A 27,644-nucleotide genomic window follows, 5' to 3' on the forward strand; every position below is an offset into this window, starting at 1 on the left:
GCTAGGCTCTTTAAACCAACAAACTGTGCTAGGCTCTCAAAGAAACAAATCATCTTCAAACCCCCCAGCCCCCACGTACTATATCGTGATATCTATGAAATGTCCCACATCGTGATAGAAGACTTTGTCGATATTGCACAGCCCTGCGACCATGATAGGCTCCTTAAACCAGGCAACCAATCATGATGGGCTCTTCAACCCAACCAACCATGAAAGGCTACTCAAACCAACCAACCAACCATGGTTTGGTTTAAGGTGCTCTTCAAACCAACCATCCTTGCTAGAATCTTAAAACCCTTGTAAATCCAAGGTCCTTAGAAATTAAAGTTGTGAGCCTGATTGGAAACTGTGCTTCAGCTTTTCGACTTTGATTAAAAATAAAGATACCAGGTCAGTACATGGCTACTCCTCATGCATACTTTATTCTGCTGCACAAAATACCGAAAACGCAGAATACCATAATGTATTAGATAATAAAGATGATAATATACCACAATATATACGAATAAAGCTGCTTTTGACTAATGTGCTTGAGTTCAGTGTTGAACTGACTCAACCTGTCAACCTCAAGCCATTCCTACTTGGCCAAACGCCTTTCTGTGATTGGCCAATAATGAGACGGTTTGGAGGAATACAATGGGGGGAGGTGGATGGAGGAGGCCTTATTGAGCACAAAGACCCGGTCCCTGTCATAGAGCGAGCACTGTGTCGCACCAGCATTCTTCCCTGCTGCTACAACAACACAATCAGCCCATTGATGGCCAGTACAGTATGCTAATCATGCTAATAATGTGGACGGGTTGCTAATCAGCATTCTGTCAGGGTGGACAACTCTAACCTGCTTTAGTTCATCTCCAGGAGATCAGGAACAACCCCCGTCACCCACCCTTCACACACAGCTTTCTAGTCCTACTGCCACCCATCCACCTAATGGAAACAACCCTCTTGTCCTGCCATCGGCCGTCAACTTAGCACACACTCGTACACGATGGTGAGATGCTCATTGCTCACCACTAGCAGGAAGGGTGTCTTATTGAAAGCAAACTCCAACGTATTGGGGATCAAGCTATCAACCCACCAGAGTAGTTCTAGTTACTGAGGCATTATATTCTGTACTTCATGGAGATATGAAACATATTGGACTTGATGTAAGGGTATTTACATCAGCCGAGTGTCAGTAAGGGACGTCAGGGAAGTTCAATAGTACACAAGCTGCATGAAATCATGTGAGCTGTTATCATGGAAACTGTGTTTGCATTGCTGTTGTTGGGTTTGTCCTGGGACCCAAGGTTCAATGGTTACGATTACTAGCAAGTTATTTAGCAGACACTTTTGTCCAAAACCACTTGCAGTGCCGCGTACAGATACAGGTAATTTAGGAGCAGGTAGACATCAGAATGTCCATCTGCGCACGCACGCACACGCACATGCACACACAAACACACAAGTATATCTCTGCAGCAGATAGAGAGAAAATGGAAGGGAAGTGAGTAGCTTGGCTAGCTTCCTGCTAGCAGACAGTTTAGGAAATCTGCTGTGTGGAGAGAAAGTGTCCACGTCTGACCTCTTAGATTGGAGAACAATCCATGAAGTTGAGTTTTTCAACCATTTCTACTGTTATACTACACGTTCATTAACGTGTGTGTGTGTGTGTGTGTGTGTGTCTTCAAATGTGTAAAAACAAAATAAAATGGAAAATTAGGTAATAATCCTGCTTCCTTTAAGCATAGTAAATATAAAAAAAAAATGCTTGTGTAAAATAAAAACTTATAAAAAAAAAATAAAGTGCAATCTGAGGCATTATTCCTTCTTCTTTTGAACATGGATAGTAAATAAAATAAAAACTGTAAAAAGACTACAACCAAACACAGACGGCCCATTTCCGCTTCCGCTTCGGTCTCCGTTTCAATGGGATTTACGAAACGCCAAATAAAAGACGACAGAAACTTTATTTCGCTACGGTACTTCATCAACGAACACCACTACCCATTTGGTTGGTTGCACATTCCTGAAAATGAACGTTTAGGGTTGTTTTAAGGACAGGTTTTTGAATGCCCAAAGCCAGCCATTCTGAAGCAGGCAGGGGTGAATCGAAATGAACCAAATACCCAAGACAGGACCAATAGTCAACATTTCGGTGTCAACCACTATATTTCATCCTAGACAAACCAGAAAGGGGGCTCAATGTGCTAAATACCGGAATTGTCCTTTAAAAACATGCGCTGATCACGTGAACGCACAATTTTTTATTTATTTTTTTCAGCCGATCCGCTGATCACTTGCGTCCCGAACCGTGAGGGTTGAGCCGTACGGATCACGGGTAACCCGTGAAGCGTTGTTGCACCACTAGAGAGAGAGAGAGAGAGAGAGAGAGAGAGAGAGAGAGAGAGAGAGAGAGAGAGAGAGAGAGTGTGTGTGTGTGTGTGTGTGTGTGTGTGTGTGTGTGTGTGTGTGTGTGTGTGTGTGTGTGTGTGTGTGTGTGTGTGTGTGTGTGTGTGTGTGTGTGTGTGTGTGTGTGTGTGTGTGTGTGTGTGTGTGTGTGTGTGTGTGTGTGTGTGTGTGTGTGTGTGTGTGTCAACCAAACCCCCATTCACCAGTTGTGTGTGTCTTTTGCAAGATTGCTGGCTGGGCCCTATCCTATTCTAACAGCTAACTCTTCACTAACAGTCTGAAATAATGATAGATGACACGACAATTCACACACACACACACACTGACAAGCCGTCAGTGTTTACTGACAAGCCGTTGAGAAATAAACTATCAATTTCAAAATGATCTGAAACAGAAAATCAATGCCTAAACTAAAGCTATGCATGTGTCCAGAAAGACAGATTAAGGGCGTGTTCACACAGGCAGTTTTTTTATATTAAAAAACACCTGACCCGGGCGGTTTTTTACCAACTAAAAAACTGACAGGGTGGTTTTGTCAAGTTCATTCTAGAGCAGAATGTTCTAGAGCCAACGTTGCCAATCGGTTACCGTATCAAAGTGGTTTGACTACGCTACAGTAGCCGCGTTTACATGGCAGATCTATGCGGCATAGATTTCTATGCGGCATAGATCTGTTCCTAAAATGTGTTCCGAATTAACTGTATACATGGCAGTAACAAAAGTGTCCGTTATGTCTCTCGCGCACACCTGACACGTCTCTGGACCGGCGGCGACATAATGGATGTCTTATCACTATCGGGGATTTTAAATTTGATTTTAATGAAAGCACAGCAGGAGAGAGCTTTTCTCTGCCTGCTCCTTCAATTAAGAAGGAGGAGGACAGCGCAGCAACGTCAATTTCTCGTCAGATCTTTATATTTACGAGTCCGCAGCCAAGACTGGTGGGAGAGAGTGGTCTTACGGGAATTTAGTGTGTCAGTTACAATGTCGAGGATGAGAAAATTAGCCCTTGTTTTGGCGTTAGATGACAATGACGAGGATAACGATGAACCCTCCCGTTTGTGGGTGCATGACATAAACCGGGGACGGCAGCAGTACGGGGCGTTTCATAGTTGTATTCAGGAGCTACGGTTTGATAATGTCCCAAAATCCCACCGATCGTCCTCCAGATACTCTCCTTGTGATATATGTTGTGGTATAACTTGTTGGTCATGTCATATAACTCAACATGTTCACTAACAAGAACAACCAGTTGCTCCGTCGGGAAAGACGTCTTGGTTTGGGTCGCCATTCTTGAATTTCCAACGTTTTTCCTAGTGACGTAGGTTCTCGTTCATTGGTCAGCTGTCAAAAAACTGCCTGACGTCGGGTGCTTTTTCTTGGCGAGTTGAATTTATCCCAACTTGAAAACCACCCAGAGCAGTGAAAAAAAACCGCTGGCAGCGGTGTTTTTAAAAGCACCCAGGATGTTTTTACAAAAACACCCTGTATCATAGGAATATAATGTAAAACATCCACCCGCACCTGGAAAAAAAAACTGCCTGTGTGAACACCCCCTAATGATCTACTCCTACTAGTACTTCAATTGTGCCAATTCTTTGTTTGATATGTGCTGCTTTAACGCGTTATTTTCTGTCCATTAGGCTATCCGTAGTCTATAATATCTAATCTTATAAAGTAAATACAGATACACAACTAACTTTTGTGATTCATGGTTATGTCTGGTTAGCACACACATTTTCATAGTTCTGCAGTGTGTGAACAGCTTTGCATTTAAATATGTTGCAATAGTCTAGAGATAGAAACGTCAGCTGGTTTATGCAGAAGTCATCCCTTTCAACTCCTCCTGCATTCAGCAACTAGACTGACATGTAAATGTCTCGGAAAATCCATATTATTCTGCATTTACTTATTTGTTTTCGTACTGTGTTACTGGTTTTTAAAGTTAAGGTATAGCCTGAAATTGATTAAAATGCCATTAGTGACTGACAAATGTTGTTTAATGATGCTCAAATGACAATGTACCGTAGTTCAACTTACAGAAAACAATGCAAACAGAAAAGAATGTAAGAAGCACATAACAAGAGGTAAAAGTACTTCTCTAAAAGCCAAATCTGGTCATGTTGTCAAGTCTACACGACCTATATCTGAAATTGAACAGATAGTTTCGTTTAGATATAACATATTGAACAGATAGTGTGAGATATTGAACAAAAAGTTCACTATAGATGTGATACAGCGAACAGATAAGGTGGTAGAAAATTGACATACCCTCCGCGATGAGCTCTTCCACCGTGACCTGATAGCGGCCCACGGCGAACACTTTCCCGGAGTAGCTGCTGCTGGTCCCGGACCCTCCGAGTCCCCCGCTCTCCGACCTCGGCATCCTGGAGAACTTTTTCATCCTTCCTCTGAATACAACCGACCCGTCTGCCCCTGTTCCCTATAGTACAAATGTTCTCCCAGTCTAGCAGGTCCTTTGGGAGAGTGTTTTCATGCCTCGGAGGACCTACTCATTTAACCCGGAGGTCATGACAACAAGCCGGGCGTCTCGTCGGGAAGACTCGGACAACGTCGACTCAGGGGCAGTCCAGTTAAAGTCCTAGAAACCAGCAATCACCACCATGTTAATGTAGAAACAACACCAACCCTGTGGTCCCACACCTCTATAGACAGACCGCTGGAGTGTCCGGCGGTCTGAAGAATGGAAGAATAACAACTATGTTGCGGAAACTCCCCCCGTGATATCATTGAGGAGCACCCTATACATAGATATTGTATATAGATATAGTATTTAGATATAGTTTGATAGATATATCCTTATCTATCTACCTAACCAGATAGCCTATCTGCTTTGTTTATCCCTCTATATCTATCCAAACAAAATCTCCTTACAGCTGTACCTATATCTATCACTTCTATATGACCAAGGATTATCACCTTTAAGACCCTTATTATTATTAAACACACATAACTCTTTATCGATCCACCCCAGGTCAAACTAGTTCAGAGTCCAGCCGGAAGCCCTCCACTTCGGGGTAGCCTCCTATGCTAGGCTAACTGACGCTCCCTCGCTGTCTCCCTATGCTAGAATAGCGGTTGTGATTAGCCACACACCTATCTTGCATGTGTGTAAGTAAGTCAATTAAAAACACATTTGATCTCATACTCTGCTAGCGGTGTTTGTATCCCCCGTCTCTAGGCGCCTTTCTCCGGGTCATCTTCTGGAGCGCGTCGCTAAACTTCAGACTCCCAGCGGTCTGTTTTGACCCATCTCTGACCCGCCCTCCTATTGTGAGTTGGTTGGTGGAGGACAGGAAAACGCCCGCCGAGTTGTGGCCTGATTGGACGGTGAGGATGACAGTCAGGGTCCAGGATGCGTCGTTGAGGAAGACCCTGAAAGTGTGCAAATTGGTCACACTGTTTCTCTTTGATAACTTTATAAAATTGGCCTTTGCTATGTTATAGATTCGTATACATTCTGTATAAAACAATATAATAGTTATATTGATTATTTCCAAATTGTTATATATTATGTACAACGACAAAATAGTATTCATTTAGTATTTACTTCCGTCTGCATTCACTTTTTAGTTCAGCATCTGTTAACTGATTTACAGACGGTCTCGAGGCAAAGTAAGACAGACTAAAGCAACTTAGTTCAACTTAGGGCATTGTTTAAGGCCCATGTCAAAGTTTGTTCTTATATATACTAGTCTCCAGTGGCGTCACTAGGCTGTTTTATTCGGGGCTAAAGCCCCGGATCTAATTTGATTAGCCCCGAATCTTTTTTGTTAAAAAAAGAAAAAATATATCCTTTTTTTTTTTTTTTTTTTGCTGCATGCAGAGCCTGTGCTATATCCACGCGTCGCACATGCCCCCATTTGTTAAGACTCTTGCGTAGCTTACTGCTAGGAATTTCTGTTCTACTGCTCAAGATTTTAAGCCAAGAATTTATGAACTTGCATTGAAGAAAATATCTCCGTTTTTTGTGGTCTGTAAATAGGCCAATCTATGAGGCTAAATAGCATGCCAATATTGATGACTGATTGTGTCAAGTGTCTAAGGATGAATGCTAACATGATTTGTTTCCAACTTTTGCCTTAAGTTACAATTTAGCTAACTAGCTAGCTGCTGCCCTTTTCGATTCCAATGCCGACTGTCATTTCATTACCAATGTTAAGTGTCATAAATAGTTAACACTGGTGCTGAGTCATGATTCCTAAAAAAGAAATACCCAAAACATGTGATATGTTTTCAATTTGCAGAAAGTTTTGAAAAATCCAGGATGCCTGAGAGCCTTACTGCATTATATTCCATAATAGTTGTTTCTTTAGGAACCTGAATGTTGTCTTTTCCTTCACAGAAAAAAAAATATTTCCACTATAAAATGATGCAGAAAAGGCACAGATAGATGAATAAAAATCCACCAGAATGCAGGAAATTAAGTGTTTGACGCTCAAACATTTCTGGGGGAGCACCCCCATACCCCCCACCTATAATTTGTCTCCCAAAATGTTGAAATGAAACCTAGCCTATATGACCCTGGACGCAGGTTGCATACAATACATCCATAGATATGTTGTTTTTACTTTTTGGATTAAAAAGAAGGCATGTCAGCAAACTCCATGTCAGCCCTTAGTATGATTATCATTTCATCATAGATTGGCCCTTTGTGAAAATGAGTTTGACACACCTGATATAGGTAATGTAAGGTCTGTCTCACTTGTATTCATTTTACTCTGAAATAACTTGAATGGAACTTTAGATGTCTGGGGATAAGCAGCAGTCAGGTAGCTATTCAAAGCTATAATTACCTGCCTATTTTGTTTATTTAGGTAAAGCATTATGAAAAAAAATGCAAGCGCAATAAAGTATACAACCAAATTTGCCGCACGCGCACTGTCCTATTCCCTCTTGGGCTAAGCCCCGGATGTTTCAGAAACCTAGAAACGCCCCTGCTAGTCTCTATTCTTTTATCCACTTTTTCAATATTACACTTCTTTCAACCTCATGTTCTACAAGCAGCACATGATGGCCACATATCACATAATCAGTCAAGAGTCGATCACGTGACCTAAACCCGTGTGCGTGGCGTGCACCCATGTGGTTTTGGTGAGGTTTAGATTGTTGGTTGTGTTGGTGAGGATGCAGAATGCAATGTGTGGATTTCAGGATTTTATTCAAAAAGGCACCAGATGATAGGCATGACATTAATAACATATTATTAATACAAAATAGCACCAACAATATATGAGGATTTCCCTAACTTCTCAATCAGTGATTATTGTTAGGCACAAAGGTGAAGGGAGAGAGAAACAGACTGATTGGATTGATTGAGGCAGCGTTGGCAACCAGGAAGATTAAGCAAAGTATGACAAATTAGGAGAGTAATACGTCATTGTGTTTAAAATATATATATTTAAAATATATATAAGTAGTCCAAGAGGGATATTTAGTCTCTTAGACTATTTTCCACACAACGCCATTCCGTCCACAATATGAAACCTTTGACACAAAAAATATTTGATTGATTCTGTTGTAGTGTGGACCCAACCCAACAGCAGTAACACACAATATATAAACTACTGGACCAGTATTCAAACTCAGTCGTTATGCAACGATAGGAAGGCCAAAGTAGAAATTCTCTATAAATCACTTTGGATGATTCGAAATACTGCAGGGCACTTAGTATCACTCAGGGCACTCAGGGCACGTAGCGTTAAACAAACCATTTCACAGAGGAACTGTTTGAAATGTATATGTATCTATAAAATATCAACAGTATCTGTTCCAGTGCAACTGTAAGAAATGTAAATGTTTAATAAGAATCGACAGTATCTGCAAAATAAAATATTCATCCAGTGAAACTTTCCAATGTAGTAATCCTAACAGTGATGCTACCAAACTATATCTACAGGTGAATGAAGGTTTTATACATATTCATAACAGTGATGCTACCAATCTATATCTGCTTGTGAAGGAAGATTTAATTGCACTTGAACAGCTCACATCCATTATATCCTCCTTTATTTACACTCCAGGCTGCTTCACACCGCAGGCGGGCTAACATGGCACAGCAACTGCCAGCCTGGAAACTGATTGGCTAAGAAACAAGCAGACTGGAGACATGGTTACCATGGATACCATCCTGATTCGGAGCTGAGCCACCCATAATACTCTTGGAATTACGTGATGAAACGTGCGCGTTAGCTTGGTTGTGAAATCATGATGTCATGTTGTTGTCTGCTATCAAACCCGTTTCCCTTTCTCACCTGATATAAAAATACATACAACATTTACTTCCTTGAAGAACAAACTCAGAACTTGGAAAATACCAGTTCAATAGACTTGAGCGCCCGCTGTTCGTTTCCTCCTCCTCTGACGTGCTTCCTGCCGCACCCATACCAACAGGAAGTGGAGCGAACAGCACGGCTACACCTCCGTCCCATCGCCCAGGTTGTTGTGGAGCTTTACCCCAAGGTTGACCTGCTTTGTCTTGTTGTTGACCTTGGCGGTGCGCGTGTCATGGTTGCCGTGGAGATCGTTGAAGTTGCGTACTGTGCAGTGTCTGCTGCTGAAGTTCTTCTCCAGGCGCTTGTCCAGACACACCTCTACCTTGGTGTTCAGTGGGTACTCCTCACGAGAACCCTTCCCCCCCCCCGCCCGGCAGCGCTGCACCAGCAGGCAGGAGGCCAGCAGGATGAGGACCAGAAGGGAGACCGCGGCCACCCCGCCCCCCACCGAGCTCCCAAGGTAGGCGTTGTAGGCGGGGGCCGGCGTTGCCTGCAGCCGCAGAGACTTCATGTTGGTTCCGTTCTTCACCTGGTCGCCCTCATTGTCGTAGATCAGAGACTCGTCCAGCGTCAGGCGCCCGCTGCTGTCCACCAGGTCACGGCGGTGGCGTGCGGCGGGCAGGGCGGGCAGGGCAACGCCCAGCAGGGAGCGTTGGAGCCGCACGCCGGACCGCGACTCCGGTGAGATGACGTAGATGACCTGCAGGTACCACTGGTGTCCCGCCTCCACCTGTCAATCAAGAGCACAATCAGCATTACCTTAATCTGAACCCAGGGCCGTGAGAGCTGCTGGGTTACCATAGAGACACAGCTATGGGCTGCTCATACGGGGAGATCACAGACCTTGTAGAGTGCGTCCACCTTCATGGTGAAGCCGTCCACGCCAGGCATAGCCGCCATGGGATGCAATTCCGGGAGGTCCGAGGCGAAGTTAGCCTCGAAGGGAACATCGTGGAAGTAGCTGTCACACACATCGGGCTGCTTACGATCCTGGAAAATACACACACACACACACACACACACTCTTCTTTATGAGCCTTGATAAAAGCAGCAGACTAACCTTGATAACGGACTGCAACTGTGATCCAATACCTACTGTATTGCGTGAGTAATAGGTTATTATACGTAACAACTGAGTAAGTATGACATGACATGATATGATGCTACTGAGTAAATAAGTGGTATTATGACACTTTAGTACTGAAGATACTACCTCAGTATCTTCAGTTATATTCAGGTATTAGCATTGTGTTGTAGTATTGTACCAGCAGGAGGAAGCGGTGTTTGAGGCTCTTGGAGGGTTGTAAGCAGCCGTACTGCGGGCCCTCGTTGTACAGCGTTCCAGTGGGGTCAAAGAAGGGGACGTATCCGTCTCTACCGGTGCACAGGTACACCTTCTCCAGCTGCAGCCGGTAGGCCGCGTTCAGACTCTGCTCCGGGTTCCACAGCACCCTGCCATACAGTGTCTGACCTGCAGGGGGAGCACAGCACACAGGACAGCAGTAAGAACGTGCACCCTAACCCTAGTCTCACAGAGCCAGTCTTTCCATACCAAAATCTAGGACACAGTTTTGGTTAACTGTGTCAGGAACTTGTTAGGACAAGGTCTTGATTGACAGGCAAGCATGACCAACCACGGGCCGTGCGAAAGAGGGGAAGAGTTTAGGATTAACCTCACTCTCAATCTCTCTGTCGCTCTGAGATGTTGTATCTTATTATTAAAAATAAATGATATATATAGATCCAAATATACAATAAAATCTCATGTTCAGCTCTCCTGGAGGAGGAGAGCGGCTGTTAGAAGAGGATTTTGGGTATTGAAGTACCCATGGAGAAGGCCCCCTTGTAGTCCATCTCAGCCAGGGAGATGTCTGCGGCGGCTGGGTCCAGGAGGAAGAGCTTGTCGTTGTTACACAGCTGGAACTCTGTGTTCAGGGAGTAGACCAGCGGGACCGGCCGGTTGGTCTGCTGGAAGGAGATCGGAACCAGGAACCTTCAGGAGGACAACACAATGAGACACACAATTTGGGAACACGTTCAAATTACGAGCCTGTGTGCAGTCTGCCATTTAAAAGTGATGTCTTTATTTTAATCAATCAAAATGTTTCAGGGATGTTAACTTTGCTTCCTATAGAGCTTAAGCGTGAAAAGGAGAGAGGTGAGAGGTCAGAAAGTTCCGGGTTTAGTGGTGAGAGGTCAGAGAGGTAGGCGGTCCGAGGGGCGGGGCCTACTTCTCGGGGGCGTGCGCAGTGCAGGACAGGGGTTTGTCTGCCGGGTCGATCCAGGGCTGGGTGGGCTGCACCGTGCACGGGACCAGTAACACTGTGTACTCTCCAGAGTAGTCCTTCCTGTCCCGACAGGAAACACACAGAGGAGAGGGGTTAAACTGCTACACAACACAACAGTCTCATTAAATGTACTCAAAAGGAATACAACATGTAAACCCAACCCTAATACCTAACCTTAAATATTTCTGACCAAAACATAACGTATCTATTCTGTCACCTCGAACCTAATATCTAAACTTGACCATCTTAATCTAATACCTAAAATAACCCTCTCTAACCCGATACATAAACTTAACCATCCCTAGCCTAATACCTAAACTTAATTCTCATTTACCTAATGCCTCAACTTAACCATCTCTAGTCTAATATTACACTTAACCATCTGTTACCTAATATCATTCTAAACTTAACCTGCTCTAACCTAATACCTAAACTAACCATCTCTTAACCATATCCTCAACAGTACCATCTCTAACCTATTAGCTTAACTGAACCATCTCCAACCTAAAACATAGCCATCTCTAACTGAATACCTCAAGTTAACCATCTCTAAACTTATAAACTTAGCACAAAAAGTAAGGAAATTTGTGTTTGGTCGATTATTTCTCTGTGGTAACAATGCTTTTTGGCAATAAATCTTATACCCGTGGAAAGCCTATTTAGTTCCCTTTCAAATGGTGCCCCATTTATAAGGAACATGCATTTGTGGGATGAGCAGCAGCGCTGAGTATGTGGGTTGCGCCCATGAAAGATTTGCCAAATCTTTTCTGCCATTGCCAAACAGATTATTTTGCTGTTGCTATTGACACTTGTTTTGAGCTTCTGGTACCCCCAGGTGATGCCAATCAGGTGCCTGATTGACACCTGATTGGGCAACTTCAAGCTGGTGTTCCGCAAAACCAAGTTGCTGCATTATTTGGAGTGAGCCCTAGTACCCTCTCTAAACTGAAGGCCAAGTTCCATATAACGGGGGATGTCAAAGACAGGCCGCAAAGTGGGCGTCCCAAGAAGACGACACCCCAAGAAGACCGTTTCATCACCCTGTCAGCACTCAGTCTTCTACAGATTTTCAGTTAAGGTTTGCAGGACGATATGGCCGACAGCTCTCTGCCCAGACAATCCGTAACAGACTACATGCAGCCAATCTCCGGTCTCATAGGGCTGCCAGGAGTCCTGCCATGACTGCCCTTCACCGTCAGGCCCGTTTTCACTGGTGTCGGCCACACGTGCACTGGAACCTGTGCACTGAACATGTGGAGGAACGTTATGTTCAGTGATGAGTCCAGATTCTGCTTACGGAAGTTAGATCGTAGGGTCAATCCCATGTCTCCACAGTCTGGGACCGAACTCTATCCTCAAAGATGACAAAGTTCGTCCCCACAGGGCGGGGTTTATCAGAGACTTCCTCCAGAATGTGGGAGTGGAGAGGATGGAATGGCCTTCTAGCAGTCCTGACCTCAACCCCATTGAACACTTGTGGAATCAGCTTGGGCGTGCTGTTCGTGCCAGAGTGACCAACATAACCACGTTTGCTGACTTGCGACAAATGCTGGTTGAAGAATGGGATGCCATCCCACAGCAGTGTGTGACCAGGCTGGTGACCAGCATAAGGAGGTGGTGCCAAGCTGTTGTGGCTGTGTATGGTTCTTCCAGACGCTACTGAGGCTCCTGTTTGTGAAATGAATAAATTGTTTAATTGCCAATATGTCTTGTTTCTTCAAACTTCAATCATCCAATCCACCAAACAACTAACGAGTCAATGGCAGATTAAGCTGTGTGGCATTGGCAGAGAAGATTTGCCAAATTTTTCATGGGCGGAATTCACATACTCAGCTCTGCTGCTCATCCCACAAGGGGATGTTCCTTACAAATGGGGCACAATTTGAAAGGGAACTATACAGGCTTTCCAACGGTATAAGATTTATTGCCAAAAAGCATTGTTACCACAGAGAAATAATCAACCAAACACACATTTCCTTACTTTTAGTGCTAAGTTTATATAAACTAACCATCTCTAGCCTAATACCTCATCTTAACCACCTCTAGCCTAATACCTAAACAAAGCTCCTCTAACCGAATTCCAAAACTAACCATCTCCAACCTTACAGTTTGACTAAGCAGCTCTTACCTTACACTTTGACTAACCCACTCTAAACTAACACCTCATCCTAACTGTAGGAGGATCAGACCTGCTGTAGGAGCTGGTGGCTCTCCACAGCTGGTACGGAGAGTCGAATGTCTGGCCGCTCCACACCAGCTGCAGGTCAAACTTGATTCCTCCTAGGTGGTCTGGGGCCACCAGCTGGGACTTGTGACCAGGGAGAGTGTGGTGGTCAGGGACGAACTGACCTGGTGTGGGGGGGGTAAGATAACAACTGGTTGGTCCCATCCAGTCCCTTAACCAAGCTTACATCATTAGGTATTAGTTAGTATTATATACATTATTCCTGGGTGACTTTGGAGACGCCTGACCTCTGAACTTGGCGTGTGTTTTGAACTCGATGACGAGCCGCCCGTCCTCCCTGATGAAGATCCGGATGATCTGGAGACGCGCCGATAGGACGCTGTCCGTCTGGATACCTTGGGGTCAGCGGTCAAACTAGTGAGATAACGTGAGCTGAGGGGGAGGGGCTGATGTAGAAGGTTGGTGTGTTCGGTTTTGTGTTGTAGGCGGGTGATGTACAATGTGTGGGTGGTTAATGAGATGGGATGGATGGGCTGGTTAGTAGTATGGAAGGTGGAGGTGGATGGTGGTGCAGAAGGTGGGTTAGGTGGTGTGTAGAACATGGGGTGGATGGGCTGATGAGGGGTGTTGAAAGTGTTGTGCTGTAAAAGGTGGTGCTGGACGGCAGGTAGTGTGGAAGGTGAACCTGTTCTCCAGAGGATGGTGTCGTAGAAGAAGGAGAACTCCATCTCTGTGTGGTGCTCCAGCGAGGCCCAGCCACGCGGAGCCGTGACGTAGATGTAGGACACGTAGAGCGGGACCTGCACCGTCAGGAACGACTGGGCCGAGTCTCGCACCTGGGGGGAGAACGAGGTTCTAAAGGCTTCTACAGGGTTCTAGAAGGATCTAACCGCCTCTAAAGGGTTGAACCCAAAACCGTTATTTTTATGTTTTAAACGTGGTGATTTTTCTAATATGATTTTCAACATACTAATCCATTTTATCACTGATACTGAATTAGGCTCTTACTTTAGCGAAAAATGGTGTTGAGTCCTATATTTTTGTATACGTTCCACTCTACTGGGAGTGGGTAGTGGGCAGTGTGGAGTGTTGAGTGTGGACTGGGAAGTGGGGAGTGGAGAGTGTGGAGAGGGGAGTGTGGAGTGTGGAGAGGGGAGAGGGGAGTGTGGGGAGGGGGGTGTGGAGTGTGGAGAGGGGAGTGGGGAGTGTGGGGAGGGGAGTGGGGAGTGTGGAGAGGGGAGTGGAGAGTGGAGAGTTGGGCGTGTGGAGTGGGGAGAGGAGATTGGGGGTGTGGGGAGGGGAGTGTGGAGAGGGGAGTGTGGAGAGGGGAGTGTGGAGAGGGGAGAGGGGAGTGTGGAGAGGGGAGTGGGGGAGTGGAGAGTGTGGAGAGGGGAGTGGGGAGAGGGGAGAGGGGAGTGTGGAGAGGGGAGTGTGGAGTGTGGACTGGGAAGTGGGTAGTGTGTTTGCAACATACCCACGCCAACATGTGTGTGTGACTTATTTGAAAGCACTACACAGCATCACAGCCACCGGCGGCGTGGTGGAGCTCTGACTGGGCAGCAGTGGACTGCGACGTCCAAGAGAAAGGTGAGCTTTTCGGGCACTTCAAGTATAACGCTACGGTGTGTGTGGATGGATGGTAAAGCTCTATCTGAGCAGCGATACAATTTTTTCCCACTTCTAAGCAGGGGTAAGGCTTTCCAGACACCTGTGTGGCTTATTTCATAAACACCACAGTCATTATAACGCTCATACACACCAACCGAACTATAAGAGTATCATAAAGTTGGCGTGGGACGTAACCATTGGGATATCAAACCCAAATGTGTTTTTATCTCACAGGCTCCTTAGAGCTAGTAGAGGCTTCCTCAGGGTTTTTACAGCCTCTACAGGATTCTAGAGAGTTCCAACTGCTCCAACAACAGTCGGTCCCTGTTGCACACTCGTTGGAGGCTGCAGGCTGTTGTCAGATTAAGTTCATAGTTGGGAAACTTTTCTGATCGTCGTTGCATGACTTCAGTCTATATGGTGAATGTTGGGTGTTGGCGTTTCTTGCACCTAAATGTTCTTCAACGTTCTAATTGGTTCTACAAGGTGCTAGGGGTTCTACTGGGCTCTAGAAAGGTGCTACTGGGTTCTACAGGGTTCTGCTCGAGACTCAGTGGAAAGGTGTGTACAATACATCCTGATCCTTCATGATGTGGTTAAGGAGGAGACTGACCTGGAAGTCTGCGGTGACCGAACCCCCGCAGACGTCGATGAGGGCAGTCATGTCATAGAAGGCGTCGAAGTTCCAGATACAGCTCTTCAGGTTGAGGTGTCGGTACAGCTGAATGGTGCGTGACTCTCTGACCTGGGGGTTGAACTGGTATGGCCGGTCGTATCCCGGGCCCAGGGAGATACTGTCGTAGGACACTTCCTCAAGGAAACTCGCCTCTAGGATACAGAAACACCACAACAGGATGAACTCAGGGTCACCTCTGCAACCCCATTCATCGGGCTTCCCTGTGTAGCCTCACTGTACACGACATTCACACTGCGTAGGTGACATTCAGCTCAGGAGGTAGAGCGGGTTGCCTGGTAACCGGAAGGTTGCTGTTTCGATCCCTGGCTCCTCCTAGCTGAGTGTCGAGGTGTCCTTGTGTAAAACACCTCACCCTGACGCCTTGCATGGCTGACTCCGCCGTCCGTGTGGGAATATGTTAGCATGAATGGGTGAATGTTAGGCAATATTGTAAAGTGCTTTGAGTGGGCACTGGTTAAAATAGTGCTCTATCAATGCAGTCCGTTTACCATTCACCATTTGTAGTGCGGTGTTTCCTAAAGCCCAGCGCACACTTTATACAAACGAAGCACAGACAGACCAAGATATTTGAGAACACCTGACATGTTGAGGCTCCGCAAGAAGAGTGTGCCAAAGATGTGTCCTCAATGTTATAGTGTCGAACATGGGGTAGGCTGAGGCCAAGGCTTTTAATGCCTACAGTTTTTTCTCTTGATTTTTGAAGTTTCCCAAAATATTGTTAATTAGATAAGGAAAAACAAAACATCATCAGTTTCTTGCACAATAAAGTGTGTGATAGTGTGTAGTTACCAGAAAGTCCCTGCAGCTCTGTAAGAGTGAGCAGGTTGGAGCAGACGTGCTGCTGGCGATAGATGGACTCGGACAGAAGGAGGTGGAGGTTGTGGAGCGGGAGGGTGGAGATCAGGGGCAGCATGCCATCCTGGTGGGGGATCTGGACTGAGATATGGATGCTGAGGAGGGACACACACAACCACACAACAAAGGGGATTGAGGAGATCTGGGCATCACAATTTGTCATTAATCTGTTACAAACTGAACATATATTATCTTTTTAGCTTCTTCTTGTCAACCATTGTTCACTATTGGTTATTGGGTGTCAAGCAACGAAGTTGCGAGACAACCTATTGTTTTTGTATGAATTCCTATTATTATTATTTTACCATCATGGGAGTCTATGGCAGCCCATAGAACGCCTTGGTGAAAAGTTGTGAAATTTGGTACACTGGTTCAAGACAGCTCCATTAGCCCATCAAGCTAATTTCAGGTCGCTAGCCCACCAGCTCTAGCGCCACCAACAGGTCAAAGTTGGACATGCATTCATGTTTATAACTTTCAACCCATTCATCCAATATTCACAAACAAGGTATCATTGGAATCCTTGAACCAAGCCGAGTTCAACGCACCCTATGACGTCATTTTATGCCATGATGGATTTTCCGCCATCTTGGTTAATGTACAAAACCTTCAAAATGCTACTCCTATCCCAAATTTTGTCCAATCATCTCCAAACTTGGCACACATGATCTTCAGGCCATGCTTGATAAAAGGCATCGAAATATTGTTCAAATTCAATACCGTTTGGCCTGGTACATAGACCCATGACCTCCTCATGGTGACACTCAATGAATTTGGTGAGCTTTGACCTCTAGGGGGCGCTGTTTTTAATGTCGATGTGTTTTAACTCCTCTCTCTTCACATGAGTATATATCAAACAAATGTTCAATGTCTGTTGATACTATCAGACCTCCCCATGTAGATAGTAAATTCTATATCACGAGATATCTGCGACAACCAATCAAATTCGACCGCAAAGCCGCCAAACAGGAAAGACGCCAATATCTCAGCAGCACTTTGACATATCATAGCCATACTATACATACCGTACATAGACCCACGACGTCATCGCGGGGCCACTAAATGAATTTGGTGACCACTGATCTCTAGGGGGCGCTATAATTAACAAAGACGTGTTTTAACTCCTCTCTCGTCACATGAGTATATTTCAAACTTATTCTCAATGTCTGGTGATACTGTCAGACCGCCCAATATAGCTAATATATCAGAAATTGGCCGCCATGTTGAAAGTTCTCAAAATCAATATTACATATCCACAGGCCACAGATTATATCCAATCTTTGGCATGTGGTTTATATTCCAATCATTTGTTCAGCCCAAGCTGAACAAATGTGCCAAACAGCTTTTACCAATTCAAAACCGTTTGGCCGTGACAGCCAATCAAACTTGCCGGCAAAGCCGCCAAACAGCAAGTAAGCCGATTCTCAGCAACTCTTTAACATATCATAGCCAAACTTGGTACATAGACTCATGACATCATTCTTACTGGATGAGATGCTTCATGAACAACCTCAAAAACGGATGCTTGTTAACATTGTGTCTCTGTTAGGGATATTGTTCCGAATACCCCTATGTATTTGTGTCCTTTGTTCTGTCGGGCGGACGATAATGTGCCCTTACCGCTAGGTAGGGTAATTTTTCCATTTAGTAAACATTGCCGCGTATTCGCACATTGCTGTAGTTCATTCCATCAGCCGTCGTTATTACCGATAACCGAGACGGTCATCATGTAGCCACCTAGCCGATTACGTCCATCCGATTACCGATACGGTCGTCATGTAGCCACCTAGCCGATTACTATGGCAAGCCGAATTGTCATTTATTAACTAAGTTTGACTATCCGGAATTTACATTGCAGATATCTGCAATTCAGTTTCGCCTAGTCAAAACTAACATTTCGGATATCCGCAACTACATTCCTCCTATCCGCAATTGTCATTTCAGATATCCACAAAGACATTCCTCCTAGGCGAAATTGCGTCATTTTCGCCATTCATGTCTATGGGGTTTCTCATTGCGGATATCTACAATTCAGTTGCGGATATCCACTTTGTGAATTACGGATATCTGCAACTGAATTGTAGATATCTGTAATTCCAGTTTGAGATATCTACAATTTGATTCTGACTAGTCATAATTCCAGTTCAAGATATCTTTAATTCACCTCAATTCAAGATATCTACATGTCCCTTTTCAGATATCTTAAATTAAGTTTTGACTAGGCGAAATGAAGTTGTAGATATCTCTAACTGGAGTTACGACTAGTCAAAATGACGTTGTAGATATCTCTAACTGGAGTTACGACTAGTCAAAATGACGTTGTAGATATCTATTATCAAGTTATAGATATCTTGAAAGGAATTTTGATTAGAGATATCTACAATTGTAGATATCTTTAACTTTCATTCTGCCTAGGCGAAACTGAATTATAGATATCTTGAATTCGAGTTTTGACTAGGCGAAATGACGTTTCAGATATCTGTAATGACGTTTCAGATATCTGTAATGACAAATTATAGGACCGTTTACTTTAAGCGGGAGCGGAGCAGCTCCTTGTTCAATCATCATTCACACAATTCACTGATTACATCGCTCCATATTTTCTCGTGATCTTTTCGATCACAGCCAACGCCATGACTGCTCCTTTCTTATTCCATTCGGAAATGAACCCACTTCTTCTTTGATTATGGCGGCAAGGGGAAATTACGTATTTCTGGATATCTAAAACGTAATGCCCAACACTCAAATGACGTTTGAGATATCTTTAACTTTCATTCTGCCTAGGCGAAACTGAATTACAGATATCTGCAATTGTCATTTAAGATGTGTGACGAGTTGAATGTCGTTTTCCGTGAAGTCATTGCAGATATCTGTAATTCAGTTTCGCCTAGTCAAAACTGAATTACAGATATCTCTAACAGTCGTTTCGACTAGTCAAAACTACATTACAGATATCTCTAACTGTCGTTTCGACTAGTCACAACTACATTACAGATATCTTGAATGAAGTTGTTGATATCTACAATGTAAATTCCGGACAGTCAAACTTAGTTAATAAATGACAATTCGGCTTGCCATAGATTACGTCCTCCGATTACCAATACGGTCGTCATGTAGCCACCCAGCCGATTACGTCCGTCCGGCAGAATTAGGTTACCGATTACCGAGACGGTCGTCATGCGCCCTTACCACTAGGTAGGGTCATTTTTCCATTTTGTCTACATTTACTACTACTTACGTACTCGCATAATCCTGTACTTCATCCCACCTGCCGTCATTATTACTGATTACCGAGACGGTCATAATGTAGCCACCTAGCCGATTTCCTCCGTCCGGTAGAATTAGTTTACCAATTACCGAGAAGGTCGTCATGTAGCCAACCAGCCGATTACGTCCGTCCGGCAGAGTTAGTTCACCGATTACCGAGACGGTCGTCATGTAGCCACCCAGCCGATTACGTCCGTCTGGCAGAATTAGCTTATCGAGTCCCATTATGCTTGACAACCGCATTGCTGCATGCAGCTATATTGTTTCTTTCTTCCACTCAAATATATCTCTGACTTTTTTACTGTACTTACTGTCGTTTCTATGTGAATCACTTTGTATTGCTGCTTTAAAATTTGTTTGAAAGTATAAATACTTTCTTTGACTATACTTTTAGACTGTAACTAAAGACAACTTTTAAAGTATCTATGTGGCTGTGAGATGTGAGCGCCTCCAGCTCCTCATCCTCCCCCTCTTCCCACTTCCTGCTCACCGGTTGGGGTGCTCCTTGTGTTTGACGTCCAGGTACTTCAGGGAGGCGATGAAGGACTGGGCCTGAAAGCCTCGTGCGGTTCCTGTGGTAACAGGGGTGTGGCAGATGGCGCCCTCGGTGCCGATGGTTGCGATGTTGCTGCGGAGGGGCGTGCCCAGGTGACCCGCCTTGTCACGGGCCTGGGCCACACAGCGCACATGAAACCGCCTGCTGAAGTAGATACTGTCCAGCACCTGATGGGGGGAGGTAGAGAGAGAGAAAAAGGGGAAAGGGGTGAGAAAGGGGAAAGGGGAGACGGGACAGTGGGTTTTGTGGATGTGGTCGTGTTTTGTGGTTGACTGTAATTGATCCCCAGTAACCAGTCTACCTGGTAGACAACCTCAAGCAAGATGATCACCTATCTGCTGCTTAAAGACATGGAACTCAATTGACTGAAGGCCACTTTGGACAAAAGTGTCTCAATCCCTACACATAAATAGTACATAGTGTAGCGGGCGTTTCCAGGATACACCCAGCCTCTACAGATCAGTATGGAGAGAGTATAAATAATTACTTATCGGGCAATACTCCAAGGTCATGGCTTCCCTTCTTGATTTTGATAATCTAGTTTAAGTAAAACTGCCATAGTTTAGAACTTTCACACCAAGTCAAATTTTTCGGATCCGTAAAATTGGATCAGATTCTACAAAATATTTCATCAGATCTGAAGAAATATGCACATGGGGATGTGCACTGGGTGTTACCATTGCGATTTAAGTTTTTGTTCATGAAGACGTGTTGTCATGGTGATGTACCTTGTGGTTAATGCTAAATGTAAGGCGTTTTGTCATGGTTACGTGTCGTCATGGTGTTGTTCCTTGTGGTGGATGCTAATGTTAGGCGTTTTTTCCTGGGGATGTACCTTGGGGTTGTTGATGCTAATATAAGGCGTGTTGTCATGGTGACGTGTTGTCATGGTGATGTACCTTGTGGTTGACACCGGTGTAGGGCGTGCTGTCGGTGACGGTCTCGAAGGGGGAGCGGGCCCCACTGCTGTGGGTGGGCGTGGCCACCTCCCAAGAGAAGTGCACCTGGGTCTGGTTGATGCCCGCCTCCTCACACCGGCCCCGGGTCACAGAGTACTTTGGGTAGTGGGGGTCGCAGGGGGTCACACACACCAGGGGGTACCCCGCCGATGGAGCCTTCTTACTGCCCTCCACGGTCACCTCCTCCACCTGGTTGTAGTCCAACAAAGATACCACCTGGAGGGTGGAGGTTAAGTGATTAGATATCAACACATCATCACAGCAACATGATTACATATCACAGTTAAACTGAACCCCAGCACAGCTGGTATTGGGTTGCAGGTGTGAGGTTGGAGGCCGAATGCTGAGTTGTGCAGCCACTCGGCACAGATACTTTAACAGATGCTTTGGTGGCATGTGGGATTCAGATCAGGTAAGAGCTTACGATGGTTAATGTTATTAACAGATATTTACCTGCAAAGCAGAGTGATGCATGTATACTTAAAAGTTCAAGTGCTGTTATACTCTCTATCAGCACTCCAGAGTGCCTCCTGTCCAATCAAAAACCTTTTGTTGTTTTTGTTGTAACTGTTGGTTAATTATTATTTATTGATTACTATAGATCAATAAATATTGAATGTTTGTTCCTAAAAGGTCATCTTACGAGCGGCGGGGCTGGGAGGATGAGGCTGCCCGCTGCCTCCTGGTCCAGAATGGTGACGGTTGCCATGGTGATCTCCCCAAGCACTGCCTCCACGGGGTCGTCAGGACCCAGGACCAATGAGAATGACTCATGCCATTCCCTGTCCTCGTTGGACAGAATTTCCACTTTGAACAAAATGTGGTCCATCCCTAAACAAAGAGGAGGAAGATCAAAGTAGGCCCTAAACAGACCGGGGAGGCTGATCACTGAGCTGGTGACTCAACCAGTTATTGTGATGAACACATAATTATGAGTGAGTGATGAAGGAGGAGACCAGATGTGACCTTGTTATTATGAACACATTATTATGAGTACGTGATGAAGGAGGAGGACAGGCTAGAGATGACCTTGCTATTATGAACACATTATTATGAGTGAGTGATGGAGGAGGACGGACTAGAGGTGCCCTTGTTATTATGAACACATTATTATGAGTGAGTTATGAAGGAGGAGGACAGAGGTGACCTTGTTATTCTGATATTAACACATTATTAGGAGAGTGAGGGATGAACGCACCGGGGGTGAACTTGAGCACGCGGCTCTTGGGGTTGTAGTCCAGTCCGGACTGGGCCGAGCCATCCCGTGTGCTGCAGCGGATCTTGGAGGTACGGTCCAGGTCGCCGTGACGATGCACCTTGACGCTGAGCACCTCGACGCCGTCTGGGCCGGGCGGCTCCCGCACCTGATAGGACACCTGCTGGAACTCAATGGTGGGAGCTGAGGAGGAGACAGGGTCCGAGGTCAGAGGTCATCGCAGGTCATAGGAGTATCACCTGACAGGAGGGGCGGAGCCTGAGACTGACCGTCTTCCTCGTTGGTGATGGTGACTGTGGCCAGGTCCCTGGCCCCCACCATGGCCGTGCTCCAGTGCTCGCTGATTGGAGAGCCCAGGTGCAGCTGGAAGTCCTCTTCAGGCTCGAACACAGAGTCATCGCTGACACGCACCGTGCAGTTCTTTACCTGGGGGAGGTGATAGGTCTGATTAAACCATAGCTAACATCTAAACATATGATGTAGGGCTTGTACATAGTGACGGCTCATCTCAACAACCACCAGCATGTTGGAAGTAAAGGAGAATAAGATTGTTATTTGTGGTGATGGTGTTTTGGTCATTGTTTAGTAATTCATCTGGAAATTATTTGCCGCCATGATGTGACCACAAAAAGTTACATGATGCATTCTGATTAAGGCTGGGACAACGCGTCGACGTAATCGATGACGTCGACGCATAAATTACGTCAACGCGAAAAATGCGTGTTGATTCGAAAAACCCAAAACAAAGATGGCGGCGCCGGAGCATAGTAGCAACGCGATTGACTCCTCAGACTTTCATAAGTGCAAGGCGCCACGCACTCGTTCCTCTAAAGTATGGGAATTCTTTAATATAAAAGGAAACGATTCCGTGATATGTCGTCTTTGCAAAACGGAGATGGCTTTCCATTCTAACACCACGGCAATGCACCAGCACCTGAAGAGGCGCCACCCGGGAGCAGCTGCAGATGACCGAGCACCGTAGTATTCTAAGAATGCATTACTTTGCACTTTTATTTTGGAATTTAAAGGCAATAAACATGTATTGCAATGTTAAGGAATTCATGTTTTTTTCATTCAGATATGTAAAATTGCTATTAGTCAATTAATGGGGAGATAATCGAATCGAAATCGAATCTGACTGAAAAAATGAATCGTTCGATTAATCGATGCATCGAAAAAATTATCGCTAGATTAATCGTTTTAAAAATAATCGTTTATCCCAGCCCTAATTCTGATGTCCAAGCCCTATTACCAGTCTCAGAGTTAGGGTTAGAGTGAGGTGCCTGGACATCTTTTCCTTTTTTTGGGAATGACTTAAAGTTCATGATAAAAAAATAGATTTTAGTTAATTGATATTATGTTAACTTGATGTTGTTGCTGTTATAATTCTGTGTCAAATGTTTGTTTTGAACCTTCTTGGTGCCCTTTAACAGCCTTCCTCTCAGGCAGGCGGCGAGGAGGATCTTACCTTCTCTCCTTTGAGGAAGGTGATGCGGGACTCGTCTGCGTTCCTCCTCTCGGTGAAGTCGTCCATGACCAGAGCGCTGAGCATGCGGGTGAAGCAGCGGACCGAGGAGACGGAGGACAGGTCTCCCGTCCGCAGCACACGGACGTGGAGAACGCCCTCCTTCTCCTTCACCTTGTACGCACTCTTCTCAAACTGCATGCTGGGAACTGGAGGCAAATCACATTGCACCAGTGTCAGCCACGCAACAACCAGGGAGTCACCAGAGAGGTCATGGTAGCTTATCAAGTTTAATACATACTGTCCCAGAAGGTGTGTGTGAATGTGTGTAGTGGTACATACTGTCTTTGCGGTGTGTTTATGTGTGTGTTTGGTACACACTGTCCTGGAAGGTATGTGTGTGTGTGTGTGTGTGTGTGTGTGTGTGTGTGTGTGTGTGTGTGTGTGTTTATGTGTGTGAGTGTGTGCGGTACACACTGTCCTGGAAGGTGTCGGTGATGACGACGTCGGCCTCATAGGGCTCCAGCAGAACGGCCCCCTGGGGGGAGCTGAGGAACACCACGAAGGATTCGGGGCCCTCGATAGTGGGGCTCTGCAGGTCGTCCATGATAGTCAGACTGCACGTCTGGGGACAGAAGCAGGATAAACACAGGCACTATATGGCCCCCTTCAGGTCCTTGTGAGTTCAGCTCACCGCACCCTGTCAAGGTGGTCCGGCGGATTGAGACAACTAGCAGGGAGTCATCCAACCATTCTCAACTTTGCCACACATACAACCATTCACACATTCAAATCTACCTCCTTATTCACCCATTCACTCTGACCACCAATGACAATGTGGTGAGGCAACAACTAGCCTGTCAGCAACAGCTGATTGCTCAAATACGCACAGTACATTCAGTTAGCTCCTCATTCAGAGCAGGCAGGGTGAGGGCTGCTGTGCTCAATGAGGTGCATTAAGGCGAAAAAGGGATTGTGACTACGACTTCAAGAAGTGCCTTGCTTAAAGATAAGCTCATTCCCCAACTGCAGTCGATCAAAGATCTTTCATCTTATATCATTATATATTCGTATAGATATCCCAAAATTTGACTGGTTGATGGTGTTGATGACTTAGCTAGAAGCTCGTACCTCTTGTGTTGTGCCAGGTTTGAACTCCACCTTCTTGGAGCTGGGGATGTAGTCGAGTCCAGGGGTGGCAGAGGGGGGGTCGGTGAGGCGGGTGGCACACCACACAGACGTCACGGTCGTCAGGTCACTGCCGTGCCGGATCACCGGGATCTCGATGGTACCTGTTGGAAGGCAAGATCAGGCTCTGAGATTTAAAGAAAATATTTCTTTTTATATACATTGGTAGTCAAGGCGGGGCCCTATTGTTGTTAAGGCGGCCGCCTTAACAACACAGTACTGGGGGAAACACTGTAGTTGCTTGAGTTTTAGCTACAGTGATAGCTGGATACATTTTCAAATGTTCAAACTGTGACTAAATAACCACACTGTAAACTAAACTAAAGTGAAAAAACAACAACGTTATGACCAACTAAGCAAAAGTAAACTAAGCAACAAAACTAAATTAAACCAAAACCAAATCAAACCAAGTCGGCGTAGAGGCGTTCCTACCGATGTCTTCGCTGAAGGTGAAGGTGGCGTTGCCCAGGGTGACGGTGGAGGCATCGTTTGGCCCGTCGATGACCACCTTGGCCACCGTGATGTCCCCCATGCGGGCGTTATCCGAGGGGTCTGACAGCACCAGCTGGAATTCCTCCGACAGCTCGTACTCCGAGTCGTCCACCAGCTGCAAGTCGCAGGAGGTCATGGAGACCCCGGGGCCCAGCACCACACGCTGGTCCCCGCCCTTCCCCCGGCTCTTGTAGTCCGACCCAGAACCCAGCGAGTGCAGGCTGCTGCCTTGCGCCGTGCGGGACACCGTGTGGCACAATGCTGACACCGTACTGGACAGGTCGCCTGCCAGGAGGGGACACCGGAAGTAGAGCAGAGTCATGGGCCTTGTTCACCTAGTGGAATAATCCTTGACATTTCAACAGGATTAGGGGTATAGGAAGATTAAATGGAGTAGAAGCAGAGATAGGAGCAGGGAGAGGAGGATTAACAGGCATAAGAGGGAGAGGCGATCCAGGAGCAAGGAGGAAGATGAGGTTGTGAGTACCTTTCCTCTCCACGGGAATGTGGACCAGGCCAGCGCTCTCGTTGACGTGGTAGGTCTTCTTGTCGAACTGCAGCATGGGCTCGTCCTCCGTGTCATTGATGTTGACCACGGCGCGCATGTCGGCCCCCAGGAGGGCATAGACGGGCATGCTCAGCTCCACATGGAAGCTCTCCACACCCTCGAACACCTGGTCGTCGTTGATGATGATGGTGCACACCTTTGTGTCCTCTCGCTCATCAAACTGTACCTGGAGTAGGCACGGTCAACACTGGTTATCCATATTCAATGTCGTTAGCGGGCCGCCTCACTAGGATAGAACCTAAACGCTCCTTTTCAGAATGTATGCTAGCGAGATGCATCACAAAGCAGTGGTCATTGTCATGGTTACCTGTCCAGCATACTCCACATAGTCCAGCTGGCCGGGCCGCTGCCCCAGGGAGGAGCTGGAGGTGGCGCTGCCGGGCTCCGTGCGACACAGCACAATGGCGTACTGGTTAAGGTTCCCGCTCCGCTTCACCGTCACAGACACCGTGTTCGCCTTCTCGCTGACGTTGTAGCTGTGAAGGAGCATCCTCTGTGGGTTTAACTAGGAAGCCTCTCCATGGCAGCGAGTGACGGCCAAAGTGTTTGTTCCATGGTACCATATGTATTTATGACCCACCCATCCTGTCAAGGGTGTCCGGCGGGGGGCTCACCCGACCATTCTCAACTCTGTCACGCATACAACTATTCACACATTCACGTCTACCTCCTTAATCAGCCATTCATTCATTCACAAGTTGGTAAGGCAACGACTAGCTTGGCAGCAACAGTTGCTGCCTCAAATACACCACGACCCTTCGACAAACCGCAAACAAGAATCAGGCTGGCAACCCATCCATCGGCCTGATGACCTGCCCCATCCCATCAGCAGCGCATTCAACCATTCATCAACACTTTCACCCGTTCATACACACATTAAACTTTTTATTCACCAGCAGACCAGCCTGACGCACCTCTTATGTTGGAAGCTGATGAGAGACCACTGGATGTGGAAGACGTTGTCCCGGACCTCGTTGGGCTTGCTGTCCTTCACAAGGAACTTGAAGTTGTCTGAGGTCTCCTGGAGGTTCTCCTGGTGCATAACGTAGCGGACCAGACCGAGGTTCACGTCGGCTAGGGAACAACAGAGCATCACACGTACACAGACGACAAAATAAGTCTAGTAGAGAATACTTAACATATGTAGAATAACAGTTTTAAAGGAGACATATTATGGTGTTGTCCCAACAAGTAAACATATTATTTGAGTTCCAGAAAACATGTTTTTGAAGCTGTTTGCTGGAAATAGCTTTTGGGAAAAAAAATACCGCTATACCCCTCTGTTTCAGTCCCTTCAGAATGCACTGTTTCTGGTGTCTGTAGCTTTAATGCAAATGAGCTGCTGCCCATTGACCAATGAGCTGTCAGACTGAATCACAGCATGGAGGAGAAGGGATAGTTGCCGTTTGCGGACTCCTGGAGCTCTATATCTATATCATATAATATGATAATAATAATATTATATATGGGTATTTATATAATATTATATTTAGGGATGTCCCGATCCCGATCCCCGGATCGGATCGGGCCCGATACTGGGTTTTTAAGGTAAATCGGGATCGGCCGATCTCATTCAATTTCATGGCCGATACATATTTATCTATCCATATTTT

At 45.8% G+C, this 27,644-nt stretch overlaps 2 protein-coding genes across 11 annotated transcripts in view; both read right to left on the reverse strand.

Moving 5' to 3' along the window:
- The window catches only part of bmp2k (BMP2 inducible kinase), a 43,483-nt gene extending 37,788 nt beyond the window's left edge, over positions 1-5,695 (reverse strand). For 7 of the 8 annotated variants that reach the window (XM_060065894.1, XM_060065896.1, XM_060065897.1 and 4 more), the window contains exons 1-2: positions 5,561-5,695; positions 4,663-4,993 (exon numbers count right to left, since the gene is read on the reverse strand). In XM_060065894.1, coding sequence (XP_059921877.1) covers positions 4,663-4,795 — 133 coding nt within the window. In that variant the 5' untranslated portion in view covers positions 4,796-4,993; positions 5,561-5,695. The remainder of the gene's footprint in view (positions 1-4,662; positions 4,994-5,560) is intronic. The other variant, XM_060065898.1, reaches the window with a different exon arrangement.
- Positions 5,696-7,556: 1,861 nt separating this feature from the next.
- fras1 (Fraser extracellular matrix complex subunit 1) overlaps positions 7,557-27,644 on the reverse strand; it is a 157,282-nt gene continuing 137,194 nt past the window's right edge. For all 3 annotated transcript variants that reach the window (XM_060065890.1, XM_060065889.1, XM_060065888.1), the window contains 22 exons: positions 26,946-27,105; positions 26,339-26,507; positions 25,951-26,197; positions 25,404-25,748; positions 24,915-25,075; positions 24,261-24,408; positions 23,787-23,992; positions 22,588-22,744; positions 22,301-22,501; positions 21,746-21,933; positions 21,043-21,318; positions 20,078-20,310; positions 16,255-16,415; positions 15,382-15,596; positions 13,846-13,996; positions 13,448-13,555; positions 13,165-13,324; positions 10,919-11,035; positions 10,514-10,680; positions 9,953-10,158; positions 9,531-9,677; positions 7,557-9,417 (listed from right to left, as the gene is read on the reverse strand). In XM_060065890.1, coding sequence (XP_059921873.1) covers positions 8,827-9,417; positions 9,531-9,677; positions 9,953-10,158; positions 10,514-10,680; positions 10,919-11,035; positions 13,165-13,324; positions 13,448-13,555; positions 13,846-13,996; positions 15,382-15,596; positions 16,255-16,415; positions 20,078-20,310; positions 21,043-21,318; positions 21,746-21,933; positions 22,301-22,501; positions 22,588-22,744; positions 23,787-23,992; positions 24,261-24,408; positions 24,915-25,075; positions 25,404-25,748; positions 25,951-26,197; positions 26,339-26,507; positions 26,946-27,105 — 4,514 coding nt within the window. In that variant the 3' untranslated portion in view covers positions 7,557-8,826. The remainder of the gene's footprint in view (positions 9,418-9,530; positions 9,678-9,952; positions 10,159-10,513; positions 10,681-10,918; positions 11,036-13,164; positions 13,325-13,447; positions 13,556-13,845; positions 13,997-15,381; positions 15,597-16,254; positions 16,416-20,077; positions 20,311-21,042; positions 21,319-21,745; positions 21,934-22,300; positions 22,502-22,587; positions 22,745-23,786; positions 23,993-24,260; positions 24,409-24,914; positions 25,076-25,403; positions 25,749-25,950; positions 26,198-26,338; positions 26,508-26,945; positions 27,106-27,644) is intronic.

This window comes from Gadus macrocephalus, chromosome 11 (genome assembly GCF_031168955.1).
Source record: "Gadus macrocephalus chromosome 11, ASM3116895v1".
Classification (NCBI taxonomy): Eukaryota; Metazoa; Chordata; class Actinopteri; order Gadiformes; family Gadidae; genus Gadus; species Gadus macrocephalus.